This window comes from Ailuropoda melanoleuca, chromosome 2, assembly GCF_002007445.2.
Source record: "Ailuropoda melanoleuca isolate Jingjing chromosome 2, ASM200744v2, whole genome shotgun sequence".
Classification (NCBI taxonomy): domain Eukaryota; kingdom Metazoa; phylum Chordata; class Mammalia; order Carnivora; family Ursidae; genus Ailuropoda; species Ailuropoda melanoleuca.
In genome coordinates, this window is record NC_048219.1 from 5,125,462 (window position 1) to 5,150,324 (window position 24,863).

Consider the following 24,863-nt stretch of genomic DNA (forward strand, 5'->3'; position numbering starts at 1 on the left):
AAGTGCCTGGAAAGTGCTGTTATTACCCTTATTGTGGAGACGAGAAATCTGATTGCCCTGGGTCAACAGTAAGACAAGCTGGCATTTGATCCTAGAAGTCCTTCTCCAAAGACTATGCTCTTCCCCACTACACCAGAACACTCCAGGCATCGGCCTCGCTCTGAGTCGTCCAGGGCAATCCATCCCCTGTTCAGTGGTCTCGGGAAGAACACGTGTGCTCTTCACTCCCCTGGTAGAATTACACCGCATCCCTTAGCACGGCTTCATAGTGGACCAAGCGGATTTCCTTGCCCCCTGACTTTGGGCTTGGCCATGTGACTTGCTTTGACCAATGGCATGTGATTCAAGCAAGGGCTTGAAATGTGCTTGTGCCATCGGTATACCCCCTCGTCCCAAGGGGCACTAGAGTGAGATTCATGGAACCTTTCCAAACTGGACTGAAGCCCCACACCAGACACTCCTGGAACCAGCCTTACTCAGCAAACTCCAGCCAGCCCGGTGGTTGACTACAGCACGTTAAGTGCCGATAGAGATCCTGAGCACATTCGAGTCGATGATACACCAGGAAAGCTTTCCAGAAAAAATGGAGACTCCAGAGAAGAAACATTCTTTGACTTGGCCCCCCTCTTCTTCCCTGGACACTGGAATGAGGACATTGTGCCTGCTGCTGGGAACCATCTGGTGACCACAAGCAACAGGCATGAAGACAAAAGGCTAGTATGCGGATGCCCAAGAAGAAAAAGGGACTAATCCTAGCTCCTTGCTGACCTCATCAAGCCACTGAGCAATCGCCCACCTCCACATTTTTGGGAGGAAAACAATCTCCTCTTTGTTGAAGCCATTATTAGTTGGGATTTCTAGTAATCACAGCCAAAGCCTTTCCTAACTGCCTTTGATTTTCTAAAGTATGGCAAAAACTCTTACAAAAGCTGTATCTTCCCATCTCCCTCTTTTTTCTTTAAGTTGGCTGGTCTTCCCTGAAGAGCAGGACGGAAGTCACAATCCTTGCTACTATCAGTCAGCAGCCAGTAGTTGTTTCTACTCACCCTAGCTATTTAATTTTTTTAAAGATTTTATTCATTTACTTGAGAGAGAAAGAGCAGCATGAACCGTGTAGGGGCAGAGAGAGAGGGAAAAGCAGACTCCCTGCTGAAAGGGGAGCCTGACATGGGGCTCGATCTCAGGACCCTGAGATCATGACCTGAGCTGAAGTCAGTTGCTTAACTTACCGAGCCACCCGGATACCCCATTAAGTGTAGAGCTGCTCATTTGAGAAACAGCCTAACTAAAATCAACCTTGATTTTTGTTCATTGATGTAATCCATGATTACACTGACTGATTTCTCGAACACTTCCTAGCATATAATAGGTGCTCAATGTAATTTGTTGAATGAATAACGTAATTGAGTTGTTGATATTTCTCTCCATGGCCAATCACATGTGTCCCTTGGGAATCTGTTTTGGCTGCTTTGTCTTCTCAAGGGGTCTCCTGGAAGTCACACCCAAGTGAATTTTGTGAAGCCTGCATATCAAACAGACCCTCCAAACTGAATGGAAGTCTTCTCATGATACAGTTACAAACAGAAACCATAACAGATAATTCTCATACCACAAAATTCACTTTTTACAGTGCATGGTGCAGTGGTTTTTAGCATATTCACGGAGTTGTGCAACCATCACCACAATATAACTTTCGAACATTTTCCTCACCCCAAAAGGAAACCTCATACCCATTAATAGTCAGTCCCCATCCCTCCCTCTCCCACCCCACCCGGCCCTGGCAACCACTAATCCGATTTCTGTCACTATGGACTTGCCTATTCTGGACATCTCGTATAGATGGAATCCTACCATGTGTGTGGTCTTTTGCATCTAACTTCTGTCGCTTCGCAAGATGCTTTCAAGGTTCATCCATGTTGTGGCCCTCAGGACTCCACTCCTTTTTATTGCTGAGTAATATTCTATTATATGGATATACCGCATTTTATTTGCCCATTCGTCATGCCGGTGAACATTTGAATCGCTTCCACTTTGTGGCTCTTACGAAGAATGCTGCTGTGAACATTTGCTCAAAGTTTTTGCGTGGCAATATACCTTCATTTCTCTTGGGTACATACCCACGAGTGGAATTGCTGGGTCACACGGTAACTCTACATTTAACCTTTCGAGGAACCACCAGACTGTGTCCCAAAGCTGCCGCACCGTTTCTTCTTCCCGCCAGCAGCATATGGAGGGTTACAATTTCTCCACATCCTCACCAACACTTGGTGTTACCTGTTTCTTGGTTAGAGCCATCCTAGTGGGTGTGAAGTGGTATCTCGGCGTGGTTTTACTTCGCATTTCCCTAAGGCTAATGGTTTTAAGCATCTTTTCGTGTGTGTTCATTGGCCGTTCATATATCTTCTTTTAAAAAAAAGGATAGACGTAAAGTTAATCGTATCTGTGTAGGCTCGTTTTGCTGAAATCTTCTGTGAGTCTACAGGATGAAACCAAAATTCTTTTTTCCCTAATAATGAACAAAGTAGTCTTAAAACCTGGTTAACTCACAGGCACTGATTGCCTGAATCCACAACAAAGGAAAGGATGATTCTATTTTCTCAGCTACTAAGGTCCCATCACTCAGTATGTCTGGCAGAAGAAAAAAAAATTGGTCTACTTGGGCATAAGTGCAAACAGAAGTGGTAACGTTAAAATTCTAAATGGCTTTTAGAATTCCCTTTCCTTTTTTAAAATTAAGATTTATTTACCTGTTTTAGAGAGACAGAAAGAGCATGGAGGGGAGGGGCAGAGGGAGAGACAGTCCCAAGGAGACTCTGCGCTGAGCGTGGTGCCCAACTCGGGGCTCAACCCCATGACCCAAGCCAAAACCAAGAGTTGGCCGCTTAACCGACTATGCCACTCAGGTGCCCCAAGAATTTCCTTTTTTTCTTTTAATTACATGTAGTAACTAGAACAGCTTACTGTGTATTTTAAAATTATAACTTTTCTGGGGCGCCTGGGTGGCGCAGCGGTTAAGCGTCTGCCTTCGGCTCAGGGCGTGATCCCGGCGTTATGGGATCGAGCCCCACATCAGGCTCCTCCGCTATGAGCCTGCTTCTTCCTCTCCCACTCCCCCTGCTTGTGTTCCCTCTCTCGCTGGCTGTCTCTCTCTGTCAAATAAATAAATAAAATCTTAAAAAAAAAAAATTATAACTTTTCTGGGTGCCTGGCTGGCTCAGTCGGAAGTGCATATGACTTGATCTGGGGGTCTTGAGTTCAAGCCCCACATTGGACGTAGACATTACTTTAAATAAATTAATTAAATAAAATTACAACTTTCCCACTTTTTAATTTATCTACTAATGTTTATTCTCCTGAGTTGCTATGTGCCAAGTGTTCTACTAAGTTAATTCCAAAAAATAGATCATTTAAACTTCACAAGAAGCCTATGAGGTTAGCAGCGTGTATCAGTTATCTGAGCTGTGTAATAAATCATCCCAAAATTTAGTGACTTAACACAACCCCTGTAATTCATTACCTCTCGTAGCTTCCGTGGGTCAACATTTGGATAAGACACAGGAGGGACAGCTTGACTCCATTACACAAATCTGGTGCCTCCATCATTAAGACTCTAAGGCAAGGACTGAAACATCCAATATCACACAAACATCTGGCAACTGATACTGGCTCTTGACCGAGACCGTCACAGGGCCTATCCGTGTTCTTCACAACATGGTGGCTGGGTTGATTCCAAACCAAGCATCTGAGAGACAGCCAGGGGGAAGCTGTATATTGCCTCTAGGACCTAGCCTTGGGGTTTCACTGGCATCACTTCCATCATAGTTACTAAGGTGCACTCAAGTTCAAGGGGAGTAAACACAGGCCCTCCCTGCTATGGATTGCATTAGGCACTGTGATGGTTGATCGTATGGTGAATCTGATTGGGCCACAGGATGCCCAGATTAAACATTACTTTGGAGTGTGTCTGTGAGGGTGTTTCTAGATGAGATTTGCATTTGAATCAGTGCATTCAGGAAAGTACATTCCCCTCCCGACTGTGGGTGGGCATCATGCAATACCTTGAGGGCCTGAATAGAACAAAAAGAAGAGGAAGGGTGGATTCATCCTCTTCCTGCCTGTCTGGTGAACCTGGACATCAGTCTTCTCTGCCCTTGAGCTGGGCTCCCCTAGTTCTCAGGCCCACAGACTCAGACTGAACTACACCACTGGCTTTCCTGCACCTCCAGCTTACAAACAAAAGATTATGGGACTTCTCAGCCTCCCAAATCACATGAGCCAGTTCCTCATAATAACTCTATTCACACATAGAGGTATATGTGTACAGATTTATATACATTATACACAGAGACACATACACATAAAACTACATATACTTGTGTGGGGGCTCTGTTTCTTGAATACATGTGCCCCCAAAGTTCAGATGTTGAAGTCCTAACCCCTATACCTCAAACTGTGACCTTATTTGGAAATAGGGTGTTTACAGAGCTAATCAAGTTAGCATGAGGTCGTTAGGGTGGACCCTAATTCCATATGAGTGGTATCCTGATAAAATGGGGAAATTTGGAGACAGCTCTGCTAACCAGGAAGACACGATGTGAAGATGAGGGCAGAGATGAGGATGATGCTTCTACTCGCCAAGAAATGCCAAAGATCGCCAGGAAACACCCAAAGCTAGACAAGACCCGTGGAACAGATTCTTCCAGAGGCCTCAGAAGGAGCCTACCCTGCCGGCCCTTTGTCTCAGACATACAGCCTCCAGAACTGCGGGATGATAATGGTCTGTTGTTTAAGAACCCCAACCCCCCAGCACGTGGTGCTTTATTACAGCAACCCTAGGAAATGAATCCACCACCTCTTGATGGAGGACTGTCAACATCACACTGTAGGAAGAGCCGCTGGGATGGGGTAGACATTGGTGTGGCCACCTTTGGAAACTACAGTCTGCCACAAACCGTCCTCTGGTCAACAAAAATTGACAGCCCTCCCACATGCAAAGTAGGCTCGTCCTCTCCCACAAAACCACCAAGTCTCACCCTACTAGAGCACCAGTGAACATCCAGGATCTTACCATGTAAATCAAGTCCAGACCGCACTGAGGCTCCCGGAGCAGAGTTAAAGAGCACAGCCGTGGTGGACACGTCACTGAAGTCTTCTCCTTTCAGAGTAATCCTCACTCTCCTGAAGAGCCTGAAACTATCATCTCTAAAACGACATCAAGGATCTCCTTCAATGTTATTCTCCCCTCATTTTCTCCCTGATAGAATTAGAAGATGTTGAAGTTGGAAAGCAATGTCAAGGTTAAGCGGAGCCCCACACGTAACCTGGACAGATCTCGCTCTAGACACCATGTTGGGTGAAGAAAAACCCAAAAGAGTAGATACTGTAGGCTGCCATTTATAGGAATTTCCAAGGCTGGCCAACTGATCTGAAGTGATAAAAGTCAGAATAATTGTTACCCTTGGGGGCGGTTTGGCTGCAAGAGGCCGTGAGGGATCCTTCTACGGCTTGACCTGGTTGGCGTTTGCCCACGTCTATAAATATGTAAAGACTCATCTATGTATGCCCTCAAGATTGTGCATTTTGTTGTATGTAAATTATACGGCAGATTTTTTAAGAAGAGGTTTCAGATAGTCCCGGGATTCCCGTACTTAAGGATTTAATAAACCAATCAAATTCCACACACACACACACACCCCAACTGGAGGAAGTAATTTTCTACAATGACTATGGATTGATGTAACTAGGAAGAAATAAAACGCTCGCTTCTTGTATTTAAAAAAAAAAAAATTACAGAACTGACTTGAAGCGATGCTCCGCGAAGCCCACAAGAGGGCGCTAAACAGCTTACCGCGATCTCCGAGGCGGCGTTAGCTGTCCGTGCTCTCCGTCCCCACCCACTTCTGGCTTTGGGTCGGTCCCTGCGCACACCGGCCTCTAAGCAACACGAGAGGGCTAGACCAATCCTTACTCCAGGGCCTCTATTGTATTAAAAAGAATGAGAAATGCCAAGACAGGATTTTGTAAAAATTCTGGTATGTTTTAGATGTTTTACATTTAACCATTACACGTGTGTGATAAATGACATATATATGGATGATTTCACGCTTTCTAGACTGTATTTCTGAGATTGTTGGGTATTTTCTGCCTCTCTCCCCAGGGGGCCATTTCCAGCTTTAGAAACACACACCTGCCCCTCCCAACCTATCACACACACACACAGTTTCAGCAAGGTGAGATGTCAGTATCTCCCAGTTTCTCATGGGCTCCAGCCTCTAGAGCTCCCAACAGCCTGTATGTAGATTTCCAAACAAAAATCCGCGGACCTCATCTAAGGGGACAAGACTGGATCCAAAGCTAAACTGTTCATCCAAAATGTGAACATTTTCGAAGATAAAAGTTGTTTTGGGTTTTTTGTTTTGTTTTGTTTTGTTTTAATGATTCAACCATATGTTCTGGTTCTACTGTAGCAAAAAGTCACGTGGGACCTCTGGGCCTCAGAGCCCTGGGTTCTGCGAGTAGTTGTCATTTGTCGGAAGCTGGATGTTGACTCTAACTGCCTTGGACTGAGGTCGCAGCCCAGGGAGAGCACAAAGTTAACCCTGCCTAGGTGATGACTGCTGCAGAGAGTCCCAGAGGAAGGCCAGTGCATGGAGAACATTCTCCGTTGCTGCTACCCAGCCGAGCGCTGCAGGGGAGGAGAGGTCGGGAGGGGCCCTCACAGCTCAGGGCTTCCTATCGCTTCAAAACGTCAGAAAACTTCTGGCAAGAAGAGGAAGTCTTTATCGCTTCTCGGCCTTTTGGCTAAGATCAAGTGTAGTATCTGTTCTTATCAGTTTAATATCTGATACGTCCTCTATCTGAGGACAATATATTAAATGGATTTTTGGAGCTAGGAGATGGAATAGGAGGGGAAAAAAAAAAAAAAAAAAAAAAAAGAAGAGGAAGTCTTTGCTGCCAATACTTTTGGGGGCAGGGTGGAAGTCCATGGAAATCTTACCTCCCTCCAAGATTCCTGAATGTTCGATTTGGCGTTATCTTGGTCGGGAGGTGAGGAAAGAGAGAAGCCCACGTGTCGGAGATGTCCGTGAGGACGATGATGTTTATTCATCTTGTTATTGCTCTCATAACTCACACTGATGCCGCTAGGAACCAGGTGCTGGTCCGAGCACATGACGTTCCCAGCCACCCTCTGGGGTAGAGACAATGAACACTTCAGGAAGCTGAGGAAAATGAAGCACAACGTGGGTGGGTGACATTATGGACCTCACCGTGTGACACCCCCCCCCACCAGTGAATACGCTGAAGCCCGAAGCCCCAGTGTTTATATTTGGACATAGGACCTTGAAGGAAATCATTAAGGTTGAACGAGGTCTTAAGAGTGGGGCCCTAATTTATTAGGACTGGTGTCCTTGTAAGGAGAGGAAGTGACACCACGTGGACATGGAGAAAAGGCCCCGTGAGGACGCAGCAAGGTGACCATCTATAAACCAGGGACAGAGTCCTCACCAGAAACCAACCCCAGCAGCACCTTGCTCATGGGCTTCCAGCCTCCAGAACTGTGAAAAAATAAATTCCTGTTGTTGACCATCCCCCCAGGCTGCAGTGCTCCTCTGTGGCAGCCCTTGCACACTGAGACAGGTCACTTGCCTGAGATCTTTTGCCTGGCAAATGGAAGAACTGGAGTTTTAACCCAGGCCATTTTATTTTTTTAAGATTTTACGTATGTGTCTATTTTAGAGAGAGAGAAAGCGTGTACATGTGTGGGAAAAGCAGAGGGAGAGAGAATCTGAAGCAGACTCTGTGCTGAGCGTGGAACCCGGTGTGGGGCTCAACCCCACATCTGTGAGATCGTGACCTGACCCCAAACCAAGAGTCAGACGCTCGAAGGACTGAGCCGCCCAGGTGCTCCCCAGGCCACTTTAATCCATGGCTATTGCACAGTGCCTCTCGCCCTGGCAGAGTGAGAGAGTCCTACTGGGGAACAGAATGGCAGTCATAGGAACTACCAACATGCATGGCCACTTTGCACCAGCCCACTGCGCTAAGGACTTTGCGTGGATTATCCATTAACACCAACAGCAATCCTGGGAGGCTAGGGCCATGATTGCTCCCATTTCCTAAAGCCCTAAGAGCATTCCAATGGGGGCAAACGCACTCCAGAGCCAGCGTGGTACGCTATGCTATTCTATAAGTAATTGTTTGGTCAGCTCCACCACTTGGCCAAAAACTGTTCAAATCAGCCTTGCAAGTGAGATAACATAGTTGAGTCAAGTAATAATGAAGCCCCCACTTCTCTGAGAAGGCCTTTGAAATAAATGAGCCAGTGAGGAAGGTATTCCCTCTAAGACATCACAGCCTTGGCAGAGAAAGGGCCAGTGGGGAGGCAGCCCTGACCTGATGGACGGGGGCGGGGGGTAGAAAGAGGAGCTCTGTTAGAGGGACATGACCCAGCCAGGACTACTGCACTGATGATGAACAGGGCCACTGCCCTGACTCCCTTTGAATACACAATGGCTGACGGGGACTCAGCAGCAGTCAGGTTGAGATCCAAGGGGGGTTCCTAATATTGCCTCTGTTCCCCACCACATCCACCTAGGGAGAAAGAACACCCCATTTCCACTTCCATCACTACCCTCTACATCCCCCCTAATAGGCCTTGCTTTCTTGTTCGGGTGCTCAATTTCATCAGTCCCATGGATGGACGCATCTCCTTTCTGCTGGCATAGCATTTCCCAAAGAGCAAGATGAGTCCCGCAGGTGGGCACGGGTGAGACAGTTCATTTGCAACCCGGTGACTGGCAAGCGGAAAGCCTCCACACGGTGCTAAAGTGCTTTCATAACACCTCTCGGCTTGCTCATATTTGAACAGAGAGACCAGACTTCAGATCCAGAGCCTCCCATGGGCAGCAGTCCACTGGCTCTCCTTGCCTGATTTCCACTATCTTGGAAACTTGTTTCATATATACTATCCTTTTGTTGTTGTTGTTGTTTTGGTTGTTTCAAGTGGCAAATATGTTTCTTGTCACTCCATCTCGGTTGGAAGTAGGTCTCCTGTTCACTCCTTCAATTGGATTTTATAATTTTCTTCACATAAGTCTTATGAAGACCTTCTCATTAAATTTGTGTTTAAATACCTAATTTGTATTTTAACTATTTCCTCTCCATTCCTACATACTTATGTCTAGACTGGATAAGCTGTTTATGTAATGTTAACACATGCATATTGACTTCTGTATATGTAATATTTATCAACAGATGTACTGAAATTGAACCATGCATTTGGTCATGAATTTATTCAGTGGCAAGAAACAGGAAGATGAGAGACACCTAGAGCTAGCCTAGCTACTCAGCAACACCCAAAGGGACTCCAGCTCTGCTCCACGCTCCTCAGCACAGACTTTTAGTCTCATACTTGTTACCTCATGGCAAAACATGGCTGCTACAGCCCCAGGCCTCATGACTGTGATCCAAGCAGAAAGGATGGGGTGGGGGGGGGAAGCAGGGAGTGGCAATTCCCATACCAAGAAAGCAGTTTCTCAGAATAAACTAGTTGGTGTGTCTTATTGGCCAGAACTCTTAACATTTGACCACCTGTAATAGCAAGTTAAACTGGAGAAGCAAATGTTTAGCTGGAAATTTTACCACAAATTCACAAAAAAAATCAGGGTTCTGGTGGGTCACGAACTGAGAATTAATATTGGACATAAAACCAACAGGTCTACAAGCTACTCTTGCATTCTTAGAATAAACTTTGCTGGCTTATAGTGGACTATGCTTTTAAATACTTTGGACAATGTTTTGACTTTTTTTTTTTAAGCTATTTCAATATTCAGGATCAAAGACCTGAACTAAGTGTAATGGAAATAGAATCATACTCAGTATACGTTGAGAGGCAGCATCAAGGCCCTGTGATCAGACCTAACTGCACATAGAAATGCTAGAAGCAAAAACAAATAAGTACAGAAATAGAAAGTACTATATAAATTTTAAAAGGGAATTATCACCAGTGGTATTAAATGTTAAGCTGTCTTTAAACACAAATGCTGATGAATTCATGAAATTTTTTTTCAGATTTGGAATGTCCTCATTTTAAACAACACATAGAAAAAATTATACCAATCTTTCTCTCTGGACTTTTTATTAATATAAAACTATTGTGGTAATAGTATAGTGGTCTTCATCTTTCAAATACTGAAATATTTATAGACAAAATTATACATTTATATTTGCTTCGAAATAACATGGGACCCACGGAGGGGAAAGTAGATAGAAATGAAGATGAAACAAAACTGGCCAGGAGTTGGTTACTGAAGATAGGTATTGGGTATATGGGATTCATTGTATTATTCTGTCTTCTTTTGACTGTTTTGAATTCCCCATAATTAAAAAAATGTTTTAATGTTTATTGAACGAAAGCACATAATTTTGCGTATATATACAAATGTATATATATATACAAATACTTGTTTTAAATACTAGTGCTTCATAGGCATTCTATCCCACAGGATATTTGCTTTTTTAAAAGGAACTGTATATGGTCAATATTCATGGGTCTGCTGCTTCCTGAACTTGGTCTTAAGAGGCCATGGGTAGAGAGAACCCTCCAGTAGCCATGGCCGCCTTCCTCCTCACTGTACTTAGCTTCCAAGTCTACAACCTCAAGAGGTTGCCGAGTCCAGCTCTAGCTTTTGTCAAATCTGTAACATTCAAGGCAACAACGGCTGCATTTATGTATGCTGCAACAATCTTAAGCCCAAAATGCTTCAAAGATTAAATAATCATACCCATTTAAAATACATAGAAAAATAATTAGTATTTATACAAAGTAGATTTTTTACAAAACAAGTACACTACCTCTCAAAATACATCTTATATCCAAGCACAGAAATGTGGGAATATACATGGAAGAATGCGTTTAAGAAAAAGCATTTATTTCTAAATGCTGAGTGGGAAGGCATAGTAGAGAGAGTCCTGGTAGAACTTTGAAGAGAACTTCAATTTGCCAGCATTCTCAAGCTTCTAAAAACAATTCCTGAAGGGATTAGACTGCTGTTCCTCTTTCTAAATTCTGTTTAATTTCAGCTGTGTATTTTCCATAGAATCTTTCTGCCTTCTTGTTGAATTTGGCATTCCTTTCATTAATGTAGTCGATGTCTGCATCGTCATTATAAGGACGTCTCCGGCTATATTTGTCTCGTTTTTCAATTCTGAAGGAAGAAGAAAAAAATTTACAAAATTCAAAACTGCCTATTTTTTTAATCTTGATAAAACATGGCCAACTAGTTAAGAACAGAATCAGTGCACTCAGAATAGCACACTGGGGGGTGGGGTAGTTTTCATCAAGATCAACTTGAAATTGCTAATTGACAGCACAACCCCGGGTATGAACGCTGAAATTCAATAAATATAAACTCATCTTTGGAATGCTTCTAAAAAGAGCAATGATACACTGTTAGCCACTGGACACGAGAAGTTCTATTACAATATTTATATAAGTAATAACCATAGCTAATATGAATAGAGGACACACTATATACTAGTTATATTTAATAGTTTTATGTATTAACTCCTAAAATATAAATTAATTCTGCTCTGCCTAATATTCACCCATATCAGTACTAAGAAACACAAATATAACAAAGGTACATTTACTAGAACATTCCTACTTCTTCAAATCAAATAGTGGAATGCTTATGAAGGTCAAAGCCCTTAAAGAATCATCTTCTCTGGACCTTTCCCTGCTTCCATTATGACAACTCCATTTCAGCAATATTTTGCACCTGTTCCCAGATCATATGGATTCCACTCACACATGCTGTCTGTCCCCAGTACCACCACAGACGCTGAATAAGAAATGAGCAGGAACAGTATCTGCTCTTTCAATTCACTCTAAGCACGCTCTGTCCATTTAGTCGTTCAATATTTAAAAGTTCAGGCTGCTGTACTGAGTACTCACTGTTTTTCCAGATCCATGACCATCCTATCAACCTCTTCTGTGGAAGGCACGTGTGTTCCATGAAGAAGACTGTTGGATGTTGGGAAAAACTCTTCTCCACTGTAAAGACAGCAAAACGGACTTAAAGTAACACTACACAGTTCCACATTTGCAAATTTCAAACCAAATTACCACTCCTGGTGAGCTATATAATATATACATTAGTTTACACATTACATTATATATATTAAAATATATACAGTGTTTACCGTGGGATCCTACCTTAACTTTTAAAACTAAATAAATAAAATGACAGAATTGGAAGGGACCTAAGATATCCCCTCCCCCAGCACCTTCGTTCTACAGATTTAAGAGCCAAGGGCCAGAAGTTAAGGGACATGCTTCTAGGTTCAGGTTCTTTCTCTTCCCACTAACGCAGGGGTCAGCAAACCACACCTTGCAAACATCTTACTGGGCCCCAGCCACACCCACTTGGTTCATGTATCTTCCATGGTTGTTTTCACATCATGGCAGTGGAGCGAAGTAGTTGTGACGGAGACCAAAGAGCCCACAAAGCCTAAAATATTTGCAGAAAATGTTCACCCATCCCAGCACTAAAACATTCTGCCTCCTAAAACATCTGAGTAACTGATACTCTGGTTGTTAAACTCAACACCCAGTCTTAGAATGCCCAGCTAGAACAATAACCAGGTGGTTAGCTGAAGTGCTGTGGCGTGAGCAATAAACGGTATTGTCAAGACCAGATAGCATTCTTGGGCAGCTGCTGATGACCCGTACCTAAGCTTTAAAGTGTGTACTTATGTATGTGTGTATGTATGTATACGCCACACACACACACCCCCATGTCCCTTCAGAACAAAAACAGGACTCGCATTAATCCGGTCGACTTACTGTTTTTCTCTCAGTCTCTCATAGGTTTCCATGTCAGGTTTGATCTGCTTGGTCAGCCGATGATACTGGCGTAACTGGGCAGCAGCATAATCTGAAGATAAGAGGAGAATCGGAGAAGATATATCTCCCTGTTTTGTCATTATGATCCAGAATATCAAAATCATTTTTAGTAATATTTGCACAAGACACTAAGCACAGCTCCTACCCTGAGGATGCTGACGATACAGGCTTTTGTTACTTTTACCACAAAGAATAAAAGAATCCAGCTGGCTGAAGTACAGCCTTTTTTACTTCTGCCCACGAGACATATTTGTGTTTTTCTTGGGTTTAAGCCTCTTGGAGAATATTCCACAAAGGGACATATCCTTTTTTCTTTTTTTTTGGGGGGGGGGTGGCGGCTATCCTTTCTTAAAACCAGAAACACTGAAGGTAATGCGAATCTAACGGGGCCAGTCAAGGAAAGGCGAGCTTTACCTGAGAATCCCAGGTCAGGGTTTTCTCCTCTTCTTCCTCTCCCATCTTTCTGCATCTTCTGCACTGATCTCCAGCAGCTTCACTTTCTCATAGTCCTCCCCTCTCGCTGCACATTCCTGAGAAGAGGGAAAAGCAGCTACTACTGCAATGATGATCCAAGCAAGTATTGGATCTACTTTAAATCAAGGCTGAACAAAGCTATTAGGCAATACTTTAATGGTAACTACTTGGAGGAAATCTGGAACCTGCTATGGTGTGTGAGACAGTGCATGCCTGAATTTAAAACACATACTCAATAGGTAGCAGGTGCCAGCTCTCTCGGAAACGTTTCACATACTATGACTCGTTTAATCCATCAGAACTCGAATTATTATAATCCCCGTTTTACAGATGAGAAAACAGGCACGGAGAGGTGAAATAACTCCCCCGAGTGTTGCTGCTAGTAAACAGCAGGGCCACCACGTGGACTCCGGCAGTCGGGCTCCAGAGCCAGAGTACAAAACCAGTTACTACGGTCTCCATACAACAGAATGACTGAATAAACCACTTATGAAGCCAGCAGAGTAAACCCTCACCTTCTTCTTTTCTTCTTCCTGCAGCTCCCATTCTAGACGAGCCTTTCTAGCTTCCCAGTTAGCAGGTAACTTAAGTCTTTTATCTTCTTCAACAACTTCCTGGTGATTTAATTTACGAGCTTCATTCTAAAACCATAACACAAAAAAGTTTGTCAGCTGGGACACGAAATAAATCCAAACAAAACCTTGCCCACTTTGAAAAGGGTCAGGTAAGACACATTAACAAGGGGACTCTGTTTTATCCTAAAAGCAAAAAATAGCCATCAAAGGATTTTAAGCAAGGGGATGGCCTAATTAGGTTTAAGATTTCTTTCTTTGAGAGAGAGGGAGAGAGATAGCGAGGGTATACACACATGAGCAAGAAGACGAGGGGGAGAGAGACTCTCAAGCAGACTCTGCACTGAGCACAGAGCCTGATGTGGGGCTTGATCTCAGTACCCTGAGATCATGCCCTGATCTGAAATCAAGAGTTGGATGCTTAGCCAACTGGGCCACCCAGGCACCCCTCAATTCTCTTATAATCCTAATTCAAGCAAAAAGCTTCAATTTGGGGCTGGAGGCTTTAACACTAATCTTAGTATCCCTAACCCCTTCCAAGTCCCTCCTTCTTCTTAAATATTTTACAGGTTTATGGCAAAGGAAAGGTATTTTCCATTTGAATTACTCTATGAAGAGTATGATTTAAAATGAATTTAAGTGGGGCACCTAGATGGCTCAGTCGGTTAAGCATCTGCCTTTGGCTCAGGTCATGACCTCAGGGTTCTGAGATGGAGCGCCACATTGGGCTCCCTGCTCAGTGGCGAGTCTGCTTCTCCCTCTCCCCCTTGACCCTCGCCCCTTCCCCGCCCCCCGCTTGGTGTGTGCATGCGCGCTCCCTAATAAATCTTTAAAAAATAAAAAAATAAAATGAACTTAGCTGCACATAACTTAAGGACAACATAAGTTAGATGTTTCTTAGGTCACAGGTTGGCAGCTGTTAGTCCAGGAAGCCATGTCTCCTAATTTCCAACCACATGTACTTTACACAGTCCCTCCAAGTAAATATTTAAGTGTGTGTAATTCCTCATTAACTTTTTCTGGACAAACAGAGATACTCCTCTTAACTACCATCCCTCTTACATCCTTATACTCTTGGCTCTGGCAAAGCCCTCCAGCTGAAAACACCAAGAACATACCTATAGTCAAAGTTGTGTTTGTTGCCCTGAAAGAGAGTAAACCATGGGGAACTGTAGGCATTTCAGTGAGTGTGTTAGGAGAGGCTAGTTACAAGATTTTGGTTTTTATCAGGTGCCTGGGGTGGGGAGTAAGGTTCAAGGGAGTATGGCGGTGCTCTGGATAAGACAGTGTCAGAAAGGCAGGGCATTCGATGACTGGATACCGTAAGTTTTTCTACAGGATTAATGGGGTGAGAATAATGCTGTAATTGATCCTAACAGTCACTAGGGTTAGCAGAAGAGGGGAATGTGTGGTCATTTCTGTGGTTTGAACAGTATTTTTTTGTTCTCTCCAATAGTCTGAGTGATGCTGGGGGTTTGTGAAACCATAGCCAAGCTGTCAGTCAGGCCACTAAAGTTGAAGTAGACCAGAGGTGCTTTTTCCTTTCTCAGATCCAACTGCAGCCAGTTGTTTGCTGGATTCTTACCCCTAATATGAATTCCCTTACTTTGCATTTGGTTCCTCTGCTTGGATATTTCTTCCTCCAATTTCTTTGTCTGATAATACCTTGCAAATCTTTCAAACAGTTTGGGTGTCACCTCTTATATGAAGCGCTCCTGGAGCCCCTCAAACTATATTCTCTCCTCTCCACTCCCAGGGCACTTTGTTCCCAAAGCTCGCATGCCATGTAATTTCTGGCTAGAAAGTCGTCTCTTCTACTGAAGAGCAAAAGCTATATCATAATCATCTAGTTTCCCACCAACTAGGTGAGCCACTGACACAGAAGACTTTCAGAGATTCGCCACTTATTTTTTAATGAACAGGCAACCACCTCTCTTATTAACACGAACGAGTTTCTTCCAGTCTCCAGCTCTACGTATCGCCTAAGTAAGTCTGTCAGACTCATACAGCAGGGAGGCTGTTAGTAATAGAGACTTCCAAATCTAGCCCAGATTAGTTAAATCAAAAGTGAGTGAGAGGAGGGCTGGAGAGAGCATGTGTTATTTTCAAAGGTAATTTCACTCTGCTGCCAGGGTTGAGAACCACCGGGATAGATCTTTCATCCAGTTCTGCGGGTCTGTCAGGCACGGTTTTGCGGCTTCCTCGTCCCTCCACAAACGCGCACGGGCCTGCGAGGGTGACCAGGGTCAGCCGCCTCGGGGGCTACTCACCCGCTTCAGGTGCAGCTCCCGGAATTTGCGCAGCCTCTGTTCGCGCTTCTGGGCGGCTAGCTCCGCGGGGACGGCCAGGGGCTGCTCCGCCTCCTCCGCGCTGTCCACCGGCACCTGCGGCGAGGAGGACTGGCTGGAGAAGGGGCGGCCCGGGACGATTCCCCGCCAGTCCCGCCGGGCCGGGCCTAGCCCTCACACCGACCCGACTTCACAGTGTCTGCGCCTCCCTGGTCCAGTACCCAGGCATCTCTTCCGCCCTTCGCCTTTCACGCCCCTCCCCGGAGCCTCCCCCAACAAAAATCCCTGGGTAGAGCCGGCGGAACTTACCTTCTCGGCTAAAATCGCAGCCGCCATCACGATCTTTCTCTCACCACTTCCGACAACACATAGCACTTCCGTCGGGCTCTGGCCCACCCCGCCGATACGTATTAAAAACCTACTATAAGCCCCGCCCCTTCCTGGCGGTCTTAGGAGCTTGGGACCAATCCCTGCCGCTTTTAACAGTGAGAAGTTTTTGATTGGGTAGGTCCTTGCGCAGCCGCAAAAGGCCTCAGAGGCTAGGGCGGGGAGGGGCGAGGCGTGGAGGGCTGGGCGAGGAAGCGCGAGGAAGGCGACGGCTAGGATGGATGGCCGAACGTGGAGCCGGGTAGAAAGTCACCCCAAGTGCACGTCACTCCCTGGAGAAGAGTGTTTCTCCTTCAGCGCTTGGCCTCAGTGTCACCTCCTGCGAGGCAGGTCTTCCCTGCCTGCGTTGTCTCACGTAGGCCCTCAGAATGCCAAGCGGCACCATTTTACTTCTCTTCGGTAGTGGGAAATGCTTCCCTCGTCCGGTCGTTTTCCTCCCACCCCCTCCCCCGCAACCCGTAGAACTGTATAAAATTTCTAGAGGAGACTCCATTTTGAGAGAAGCTTCATTTTCCTTTTCAAAACAAATAGCTAATGAACTCTTAAACGGGGCAAAAAGACCTTTGAACTGGGCCAGAAACAGCAATTGTTTTAGGAGCGGTTGTTCCTAGAGTGAACGGGTGGGGGGGTGGGGGGAGACTGGCGTCTGGACGAAGACAAAGGAATTAATGCGTATCAGGAGTAGTTTCGTTTGTTAGCAACAGCAAATCAGTCCATCAAAAGCTGTTCAGCCTGGTAGTACCTATTGACAATTTTGTTTTCTTCTATTCAAGTCATGTAATTGCCCTCCTTCCCCTTTCTCATAAAAACCCCTTGCCTTCCCCGCACAGGTGACACGTTTTTCTGGTGGCTGCTGGAATCTGTGCTGCCCGAATTGCAATTCTGAGACCCCAGATAAAGGCCTTTGTGGTATTTCAGTGTTGCCTTCTTTTCTCAGTTGACGTTATGGAATCAGAAGCAACACACCACTCTGACTCCTGAGCCACCGCTGGATTTGAGCAGGGTACTTTCCTGAGCCTACTGGGCTCTATCCTCTCCCCAGCCAACTCCAGGTTCTGGTGGTAAATCCTCTCGGTTCCCAACCTCCGTTTTTTTGGCTAAGGTTCAGGCCTAATTTCTTTTGGTGTCTTTCTGGTGCCGGCTTCTATCTGTGTGATTTACAGAGAGAGATGCTTTTCTCTCTGGTGATGGATTACTCAGTGGGGTGTTTGGTTTCAAAAACTGCTGCTCTTCAGCAGCCCCATCTGGAAGCCCAGCTATATTTATGTTCAAATATTTTGGATTCGTTCCTTACAAGTTTCTGTCTTTTTGGGCCAATCTGACTGAAAATGACTTGTCCTTACTGTGGCCACTTTGGGGATCTTTTGAGATTCCAAAATTAGTTCATTTGCATGCACAATTGGAAAATGGAAAGAAAACCAAGCAACCAAGGGTGGGAAGTGTATTTAAATTGGTATTTGGAGCCTCCAAGAAATTAAATAATTCTAAACTTGCTTCCTTATAAGAAAATAACTCTAAACTTTCTAAAGCTAACTAACTGCTTGCTCTCAGGGAGTTTCTAAACTATAAAAGTTTACAGTCTTCTGAGCTAACTGCTGCCAACTACTGCTCCTCTTCCACCTTCTCCCTCCACTCTCTGCCAATAAAATCCCAGTCTAGCTGAATTTCCATTCTATAACGACAGCCCAGAGGTTCCCCTAGATCCTCCAGTCATCCAGACTCCTTCTAAAGCTAAACCTCATGAAAGAGGCTCTGGGACTTGATCAATTACTAATACTCCTTGGACGAAGGCAGAATTACAAACCATTATCAAAAAGGAGGGAGTCAGGGCGCCTGGGTGGCACAGCGGCTAAGCGTCTGCCTTTGGCTCAGGGCGTGATCCCGGCGTTATGGGATCGAGCCCCACGTCAGGCTCCTCTGCTATGAGCCTGGCTTCTTCCTCTCCCACTCCCCCTGCTTGTGTTCCCTCTCTCACTGGCTGTCTCTATCTCTGTCAAATAAATAAATAAAATCTTTAAAGAAAAAAAAAAAAGGAGGGAGTGCCTGGCTGGCTCAGTCAATGGAGCATCCGACTCTAGATCTCCAGGTCATGAGTTCGAGCCCCACTTTGGGTGTAGAGATTATTTTAAAAAGGCGGGGAGAATGTTTTTGCAATTAGCAGAACAGCACACGGAATAGTCTATAGAAAAGGAACCTACATCAATACCCTTCTTTTCTGTAATTCAAAACCTACAGCACCCCCTCCTGGATACTGTCCCTGACACTCTTTGGTCCAAAAGTCCTACTGACATCAGACGTATACACTCTGCCCCTCCTATCTAAATGGTCAGATTGCTATTAAACTAGAGCCCTTCCATTGGACTAAATTAAACCAACAGGCTTTTGAGGAGGTGAAACACCTTGCTCAATCCCGGTTTGGGACACCCAAATTACCAATTGGCCTTTTTTCTTTTTGTTCACAAACACAGAGCTAATGCTTTAGGAGTTTTGACAGAGAGACATGGAGACCAACACAGGTCTTTAGTGTCCTCCAGTCAGCAACTGGACCCAGCGGCTGAAGGACTGCCACCCTGCCTGAGAGCTAGAGCAGCCACAATCGTATTGTCAGAAGACACAGAAGAACCAATCGTGAATTCCCCCACATCATTTAAATTTCACATTTGGTGAAAGCTCTCATCTGCTAGCAAATGAACTTCCTCTGACATTCTCCTGCTGTCACCTTCAAACATCTTATCACCAGATGTCACTCTTTAAAGCCTGCTACTTTTTTTTTAGATTTTATTTTTATTTATTTATTTATTAAAGATTTTATTTATTTATTTATTTGACAGAGAGAGACAGCCAGCGAGAGAGGGAACACAAGCAGGGGGAGTGGGAGAGGAAGAAGCAGGCTCCTAGCGGAGGAGCCTGATGTGGGACTCGATTCCAGAACGCTGGGATCATGCCCTGAGCCAAAGGCAGACGCTTAACGACTGAGCCACCCAGGCACCCCATAGATTTTATTTTTAAGTAATCTCTACATCCAATGTGGGGCTCAGACTCACAACCCTGAGATCAAGAGCCACACGCCCACTCACTGAGCCAGCCAGGCATCCCTAAATCCTGCAACTTTTTTTTTGCCTCTGATGAGATTCCTCATGACTATATTACTATGACTGATCCACTATTGACTCGTGGACTAGAACTTCAAGAAAGCCCTACTGAAAATGCCGCATAATTGGGTTCACTGATAGGTCTTATTTAAGGGATAAAACGGGAAAATATCAGGCAGGATACGCTGTAACCAACTACAGAGATAATTGGGGCTAATCCTCCACCTGAGGTCTCTGCAGCTCAACATGTTGAGCTGTTTTCATTTTTTCTTTTTTTAGTATAGTTGACACACAATGTTACATTAGTTTCAGGTGAACAAGTTTATAGGCTTTGCCGTGCTCACCAGAAGTGTAGCTACCATCTGTCACCACACAACCCTATTACAGGATCACTGACTACATTTATTTCCTATGCTGTACCTTTCATCACCGTGATTTATTCATTCCATAGCTGGCAGCCTCAACAGGCTGAACTTTTTACCTGAACTAGAGCTTGCATTTCGGCAAGAGACAAATATCTGATATGATATACTGACAGCAGGTACGCCTTTGTGTTGCACATGGTTTTGGTATGCTTTCGAAACAACTACGATTTTTAACCTCCTCTGGCCAAAAGATTAAAAAGAGCTCTTATGTGTTAGAGCTATTAGACTCTACTCCATTACCAAAGTCATTAGTTGTAATGAAAAGCCCTGGCCAGTCTACAACAAACACGGAGAAAAGCAAAAACAACCGTATGTCACACGCTGCAGCCAAAGCTGTGGCTTCACGAAGCTCTTCTGTAAAATTAACGTTCACGTCAACCGCCATTGGTGATTTAAAACAAATAATTAAGGATGCTCAACAGAACGCCAACTTTAAGGAAAAGAAAAGACAGTCAAGGGGTGCCTGGGTGACTCAGTCGTTAAGCGTCTGCCTTCGGCCCAGGGTCCTGGAATCAAGCCCTGCATCGAGCCCTGCATCCTCCGCTGGGAGCCTGCTTCCTCCTCTCCCACTCCCCCTGCTTGTATTCCCTCTCTCGCTGGCTGTCTCTCTCTCTGTCAAACAAATAAGTAAAATCTTTAAAAAATAATAAAAGAAAGAAAAGACGGTCAAATCAAATTGCGAACTTGACTCGACTATCCATCTTTGGTCTGGGTCAGATGGATTGCCTGTCCTCCCTGATTGTGCACAGAAGACTACTCCAAGATTCATTCATGAAATGACCCACTGGAGCACAGAAAAAAAAAATGATAAACTGGGGGAAACAATACTTTTTGGAACCTTTCCCACAAAGCTGCACCTGTAATCTATCAGCATCGTCCAATCTGTCCAAAACATAATTCCAGGAAACCTAGTCACAGTTCCGTGGGGCATTTCCCACTGCCTTCAGGATGCTTTGAGGTACACCAGTTGGATTTGAGGCAGCTGCCACCCTCTCAGGGATGTAAATATGGGTTAGTAATGATTTGTATGTACACCCATTGGATAGAAGCCTTCCCTTGTCACAGAGCCACTGCGTCAGCAATAGCCAAGTTATTATTAGGAAACATCACTCCCCATGGGAGAATGCCATCTGAATCACACAGTGATTGAGGGACCCATTAGTGGGCAAATAATTAAGACAATTTTGATATTTGGCCTATTTTACATTTTCATTAGTAATCAGGATTGGCAGAAAGGACAGATGGTATAATTAAAACCCAACTAGCTAAATTTAGGGAAGCCTTTAACTTACCCTGGCCTAAGGTACTGCCAATTATATTGTTAAATTTAAGGTCCACACCTTTCAAAAAACATAAATTATTGTCTTTTGAGATCATAACTAGGAGACCTATGAGATTAAGTCCAGAAATTCATGAACCTTTATTAATTAAAGGAGAAATGCTTGAATATTACAAGGGGTTAGAGAAGCCTTAAAGAAAATGCATGCTTGGTAGAAAAGGTCTTCCACAGCATGCTCTCAGGAGACAGACATCCCATGTCACCACCTTCAACCTGGAGATTCTGTCTATTGGAAAACACATCACCACAAGGATGCTTTACAGCCTCAATGGAAAGGACCATACCGGGTTACTTTGATAAATCCTTGTGCTGTTAAACTAAAAGGCATTGATTCTTGGGTTCACGGTGCTCATTTAAGGAAATCTCTAATACCTGGTGGGCAATCCATTCCTATCAGAGAATTAAAACTTAAGACATCCCAGAAGTAGATGACATCTGAGTGGACAGCTATCCCAAGACTCTGGACCAGGCCTGTATATTACAATTTCAAATTTTTTCATCATCCTTTATACTCTCCTATTCCTCTTATCCTATGATTGTTATACCAGCTCTACTATCCAAAGTTTTATTCACACATGTAACCCTGATTCTTGCATTTCTGATTGTAGAAATATTTGTCTAAAGTGGGGAGTTTTATGAATACTTAGGTGTCTAAACACTTAATATTTAAGGAAACTTGAAGTCTATATGAGCATTTTATAGGATGATTAAGCCAGTTGAAATGTTTGGGATCTTACTCCTTCTAATTGGAATTCTCATGACTTTTTATCTTTGACACAAGGTCAGCCTTCTCTGCTGGAGGTAAAATCCCATCTTTAATAAACTCCAGTTTTTAGAACTGGTTTAGGTTAACAGATACAGCCTTAGGTCACTTGGCCTCACATTTATTCCCAAAGCCCTGAAGCTCTTGTATTAACTTCCCCAGTACAGATGGGCAATAAATCCACAGAAAATTCACAGCCCAAGTACAATCATATAATTTTTAGAAATCATTTGGTTAGGTTTCTGTTTATCCTATGATGTCCAGTCATGGGATGGACACCTGATGGAAATGTCTTTCTGCAATAGACCCACAAATTTGCCCAAAGTAAAAATCAATCCAACTGTTGAATACGTGGACAGCTTCCTCCCTCTAGCTTGTCAAAATTACCATGGTGGATATTACCACGTCCTTGGGGGGAGATTGGAAGGCCTTAAAGCAACAATTACGGAAGAACATGCTGAGATTGGTATCCTTCGTACATCTGACGTTAGTAGCCCTGATCTAGAAGCCTGACCTATAACACACACTGTTAATGACACAGGACGTAAGTATTCATTCTCTGTTAACCAAACTATGCAGACAGCCCGCCAACTTGTTAACCAAAAGAATCCTGAAATTATGACTGTCAGAATCATGGGTGGCTATACCCAAATTTGGGATGGATTTATGTGGCTTACCCCAGGATATGGACATTTGAACACCCAGGCACCCCCATGTTGGAAACAACAACAAAATCACTCTAAACAAGAACCAACCCAATTATACCCAAGATGTGGGATGACTAGAACTTTGTGAACATTCTGTTATACTGAAAGAAAGTGACTGGTTTGGCACCAATTGGTTGTCCTGTCCAGGGGTTTACTGAGCAGCCCTGAATGGCACTCAGGGGTCATGTGGCACGGATCTTAGGCCATGATTTCCACCGGGATAGTTAGATCATCGCCCCCTGGCTTTCCTTGGGCATGAGGGAGAATTCATCCCACTGTCTTTGTTCCTTCTGTTGGCCAAGATGTTATCATGTATACAGAGGCTTTACCAAATTTACCCAACAAGCTTTATTTTATTTTATTTTTATATATATTTTTTTGTTTTTCCCCAACGAGCTTTAAGCGACAGCCAACAAAGAATATTGTTCATTCTCGCCCAATAAATCTGCTATCTTGTCATCTTTACTATATCATATGAGAAAACAGATGCCCTAAGCAATCCTTGTACATAAGTCATTTTATACCTGTGCAATTGCACTTGCAGGATAAATCCCCAGAAGTGTAATAGTGGAGTCAAAGAGTAAATGTCTTTGTAATTTTTATAAATATTGTCAAATTGCCCTCCCTAAGGGTTGTACCACTTTTCAGTCCTACATTTCCTCTCCATTTGGGCTGGGCTTCCTCAAAGAATGGTGACTGAGTTCAAAAACAAGCACCCCAAGAGAACCAGGTGGAATCTGTTTTCCCTTTTAAGACTTAGCCTCAGAAATCACATAGTGTCACTTCTTCCAGTCACATATTCAAGGATTAGGGACATAGATCTTACCTCTCCCTGGGAGGTGTGTCAATGTCACCTTGTAAGAATAGCACATAGGATGGAAGATCTTCTATCATCTTGGAAAATTCAATTGACCACACATCTTGTTCTGTTCTTGTTACTAAATCTATACAAATATAACTTGACCAAAGAGCTCTTCTAAGACCTCAAAAAATTACGAAATTTTTACCATGTTCCATGAACAGAACTGTGCTAGATATTTTGTTTGCTCCTTTAGAACCACCTTCCACCAGTGTCCACTCTGTTCTGCACCCACGAGTGCTGGCCTCTATGGACTGTGTCAATGAGCTCTCTTGTTTATTGCTCTCTTCTCATTGGGTCCTTCCAATGAGTGGCACCTACAGAAGATAAGTATGGGAGAAATGAGGTCAGGGTATTTATTCCCCACCCGGATTATGGGCTAGTTTCTTTAGTCAGGGCTTCTGTCTGAAGACCCTCTCCTATACTATCCTTCCCTTACCTCTTTAGGATTAGGGGTAGAAATGCCTTCCCCCTGATGCTAGCCCTGGAACGCTTCACTTTCTTTTGCTGGTTTCTCTTAACCCAGTCTACAACTTTGTAAACAGTTCCTTCATTAAATTCTCCTTAATTATTTGGTTTCAGTTCGTAGGACTCTGACAAAATATTTTGTAAAACCTGTAATTCTGATGTGATCTTACTGAAAATAATTTTGTCACTGACATTTCTGTTCCTAGAGAACATAAATACATGTAAGACTCCTTTGTCAATTCATCCATAATAAAGAAAAAATAAAGGCCTAGATGTGCTGCTTTAATAGTGGTTAAGAAATTTGTCTCCTTTAAATTAACGGCATTAAACAAGCAATTCCACCTTATTTAATTACACTTACGTAAATGCAACAAGAAGACAGTATGACGAGCTATAACAGGGGAAGCTGACTCTTCAGGTGGTGGAGGTTAAGGGTTCCCTGAAGAAAGACATTGAAGAAGCCCTCAGGCAGGAGAGGGGCACATCTAATGCCAACTGGTAAAAGTCAGCAATTACTCATCATTTGCTGTGGGCCAGGTACTAGTCACAGATACTTCACCCCTATTATCTAATTTGTCCTCA

At 44.0% G+C, this 24,863-nt stretch overlaps 1 protein-coding gene and 1 pseudogene across 1 annotated transcript; one reads left to right on the top strand and one right to left on the bottom strand.

Moving 5' to 3' along the window:
* The first annotated feature begins 6,781 nt into the window (after nucleotides 1–6,781).
* On the top strand, nucleotides 6,782–6,903 carry LOC117801318 (annotated as a pseudogene).
* Nucleotides 6,904–10,121: 3,218 nt separating this feature from the next.
* Nucleotides 10,122–16,659, bottom strand: SYF2 (SYF2 pre-mRNA splicing factor). The gene is given in 8 exon segments (XM_002913285.4): nucleotides 10,122–11,207; nucleotides 11,957–12,055; nucleotides 12,848–12,938; nucleotides 13,322–13,344; nucleotides 13,346–13,437; nucleotides 13,897–14,022; nucleotides 16,224–16,337; nucleotides 16,551–16,659. Coding segments are annotated over 8 exon segments (738 nt in total). The 5' UTR covers nucleotides 16,578–16,659; the 3' UTR covers nucleotides 10,122–11,041.
* Between the last annotated feature and the right edge of the window lie 8,204 nt (nucleotides 16,660–24,863).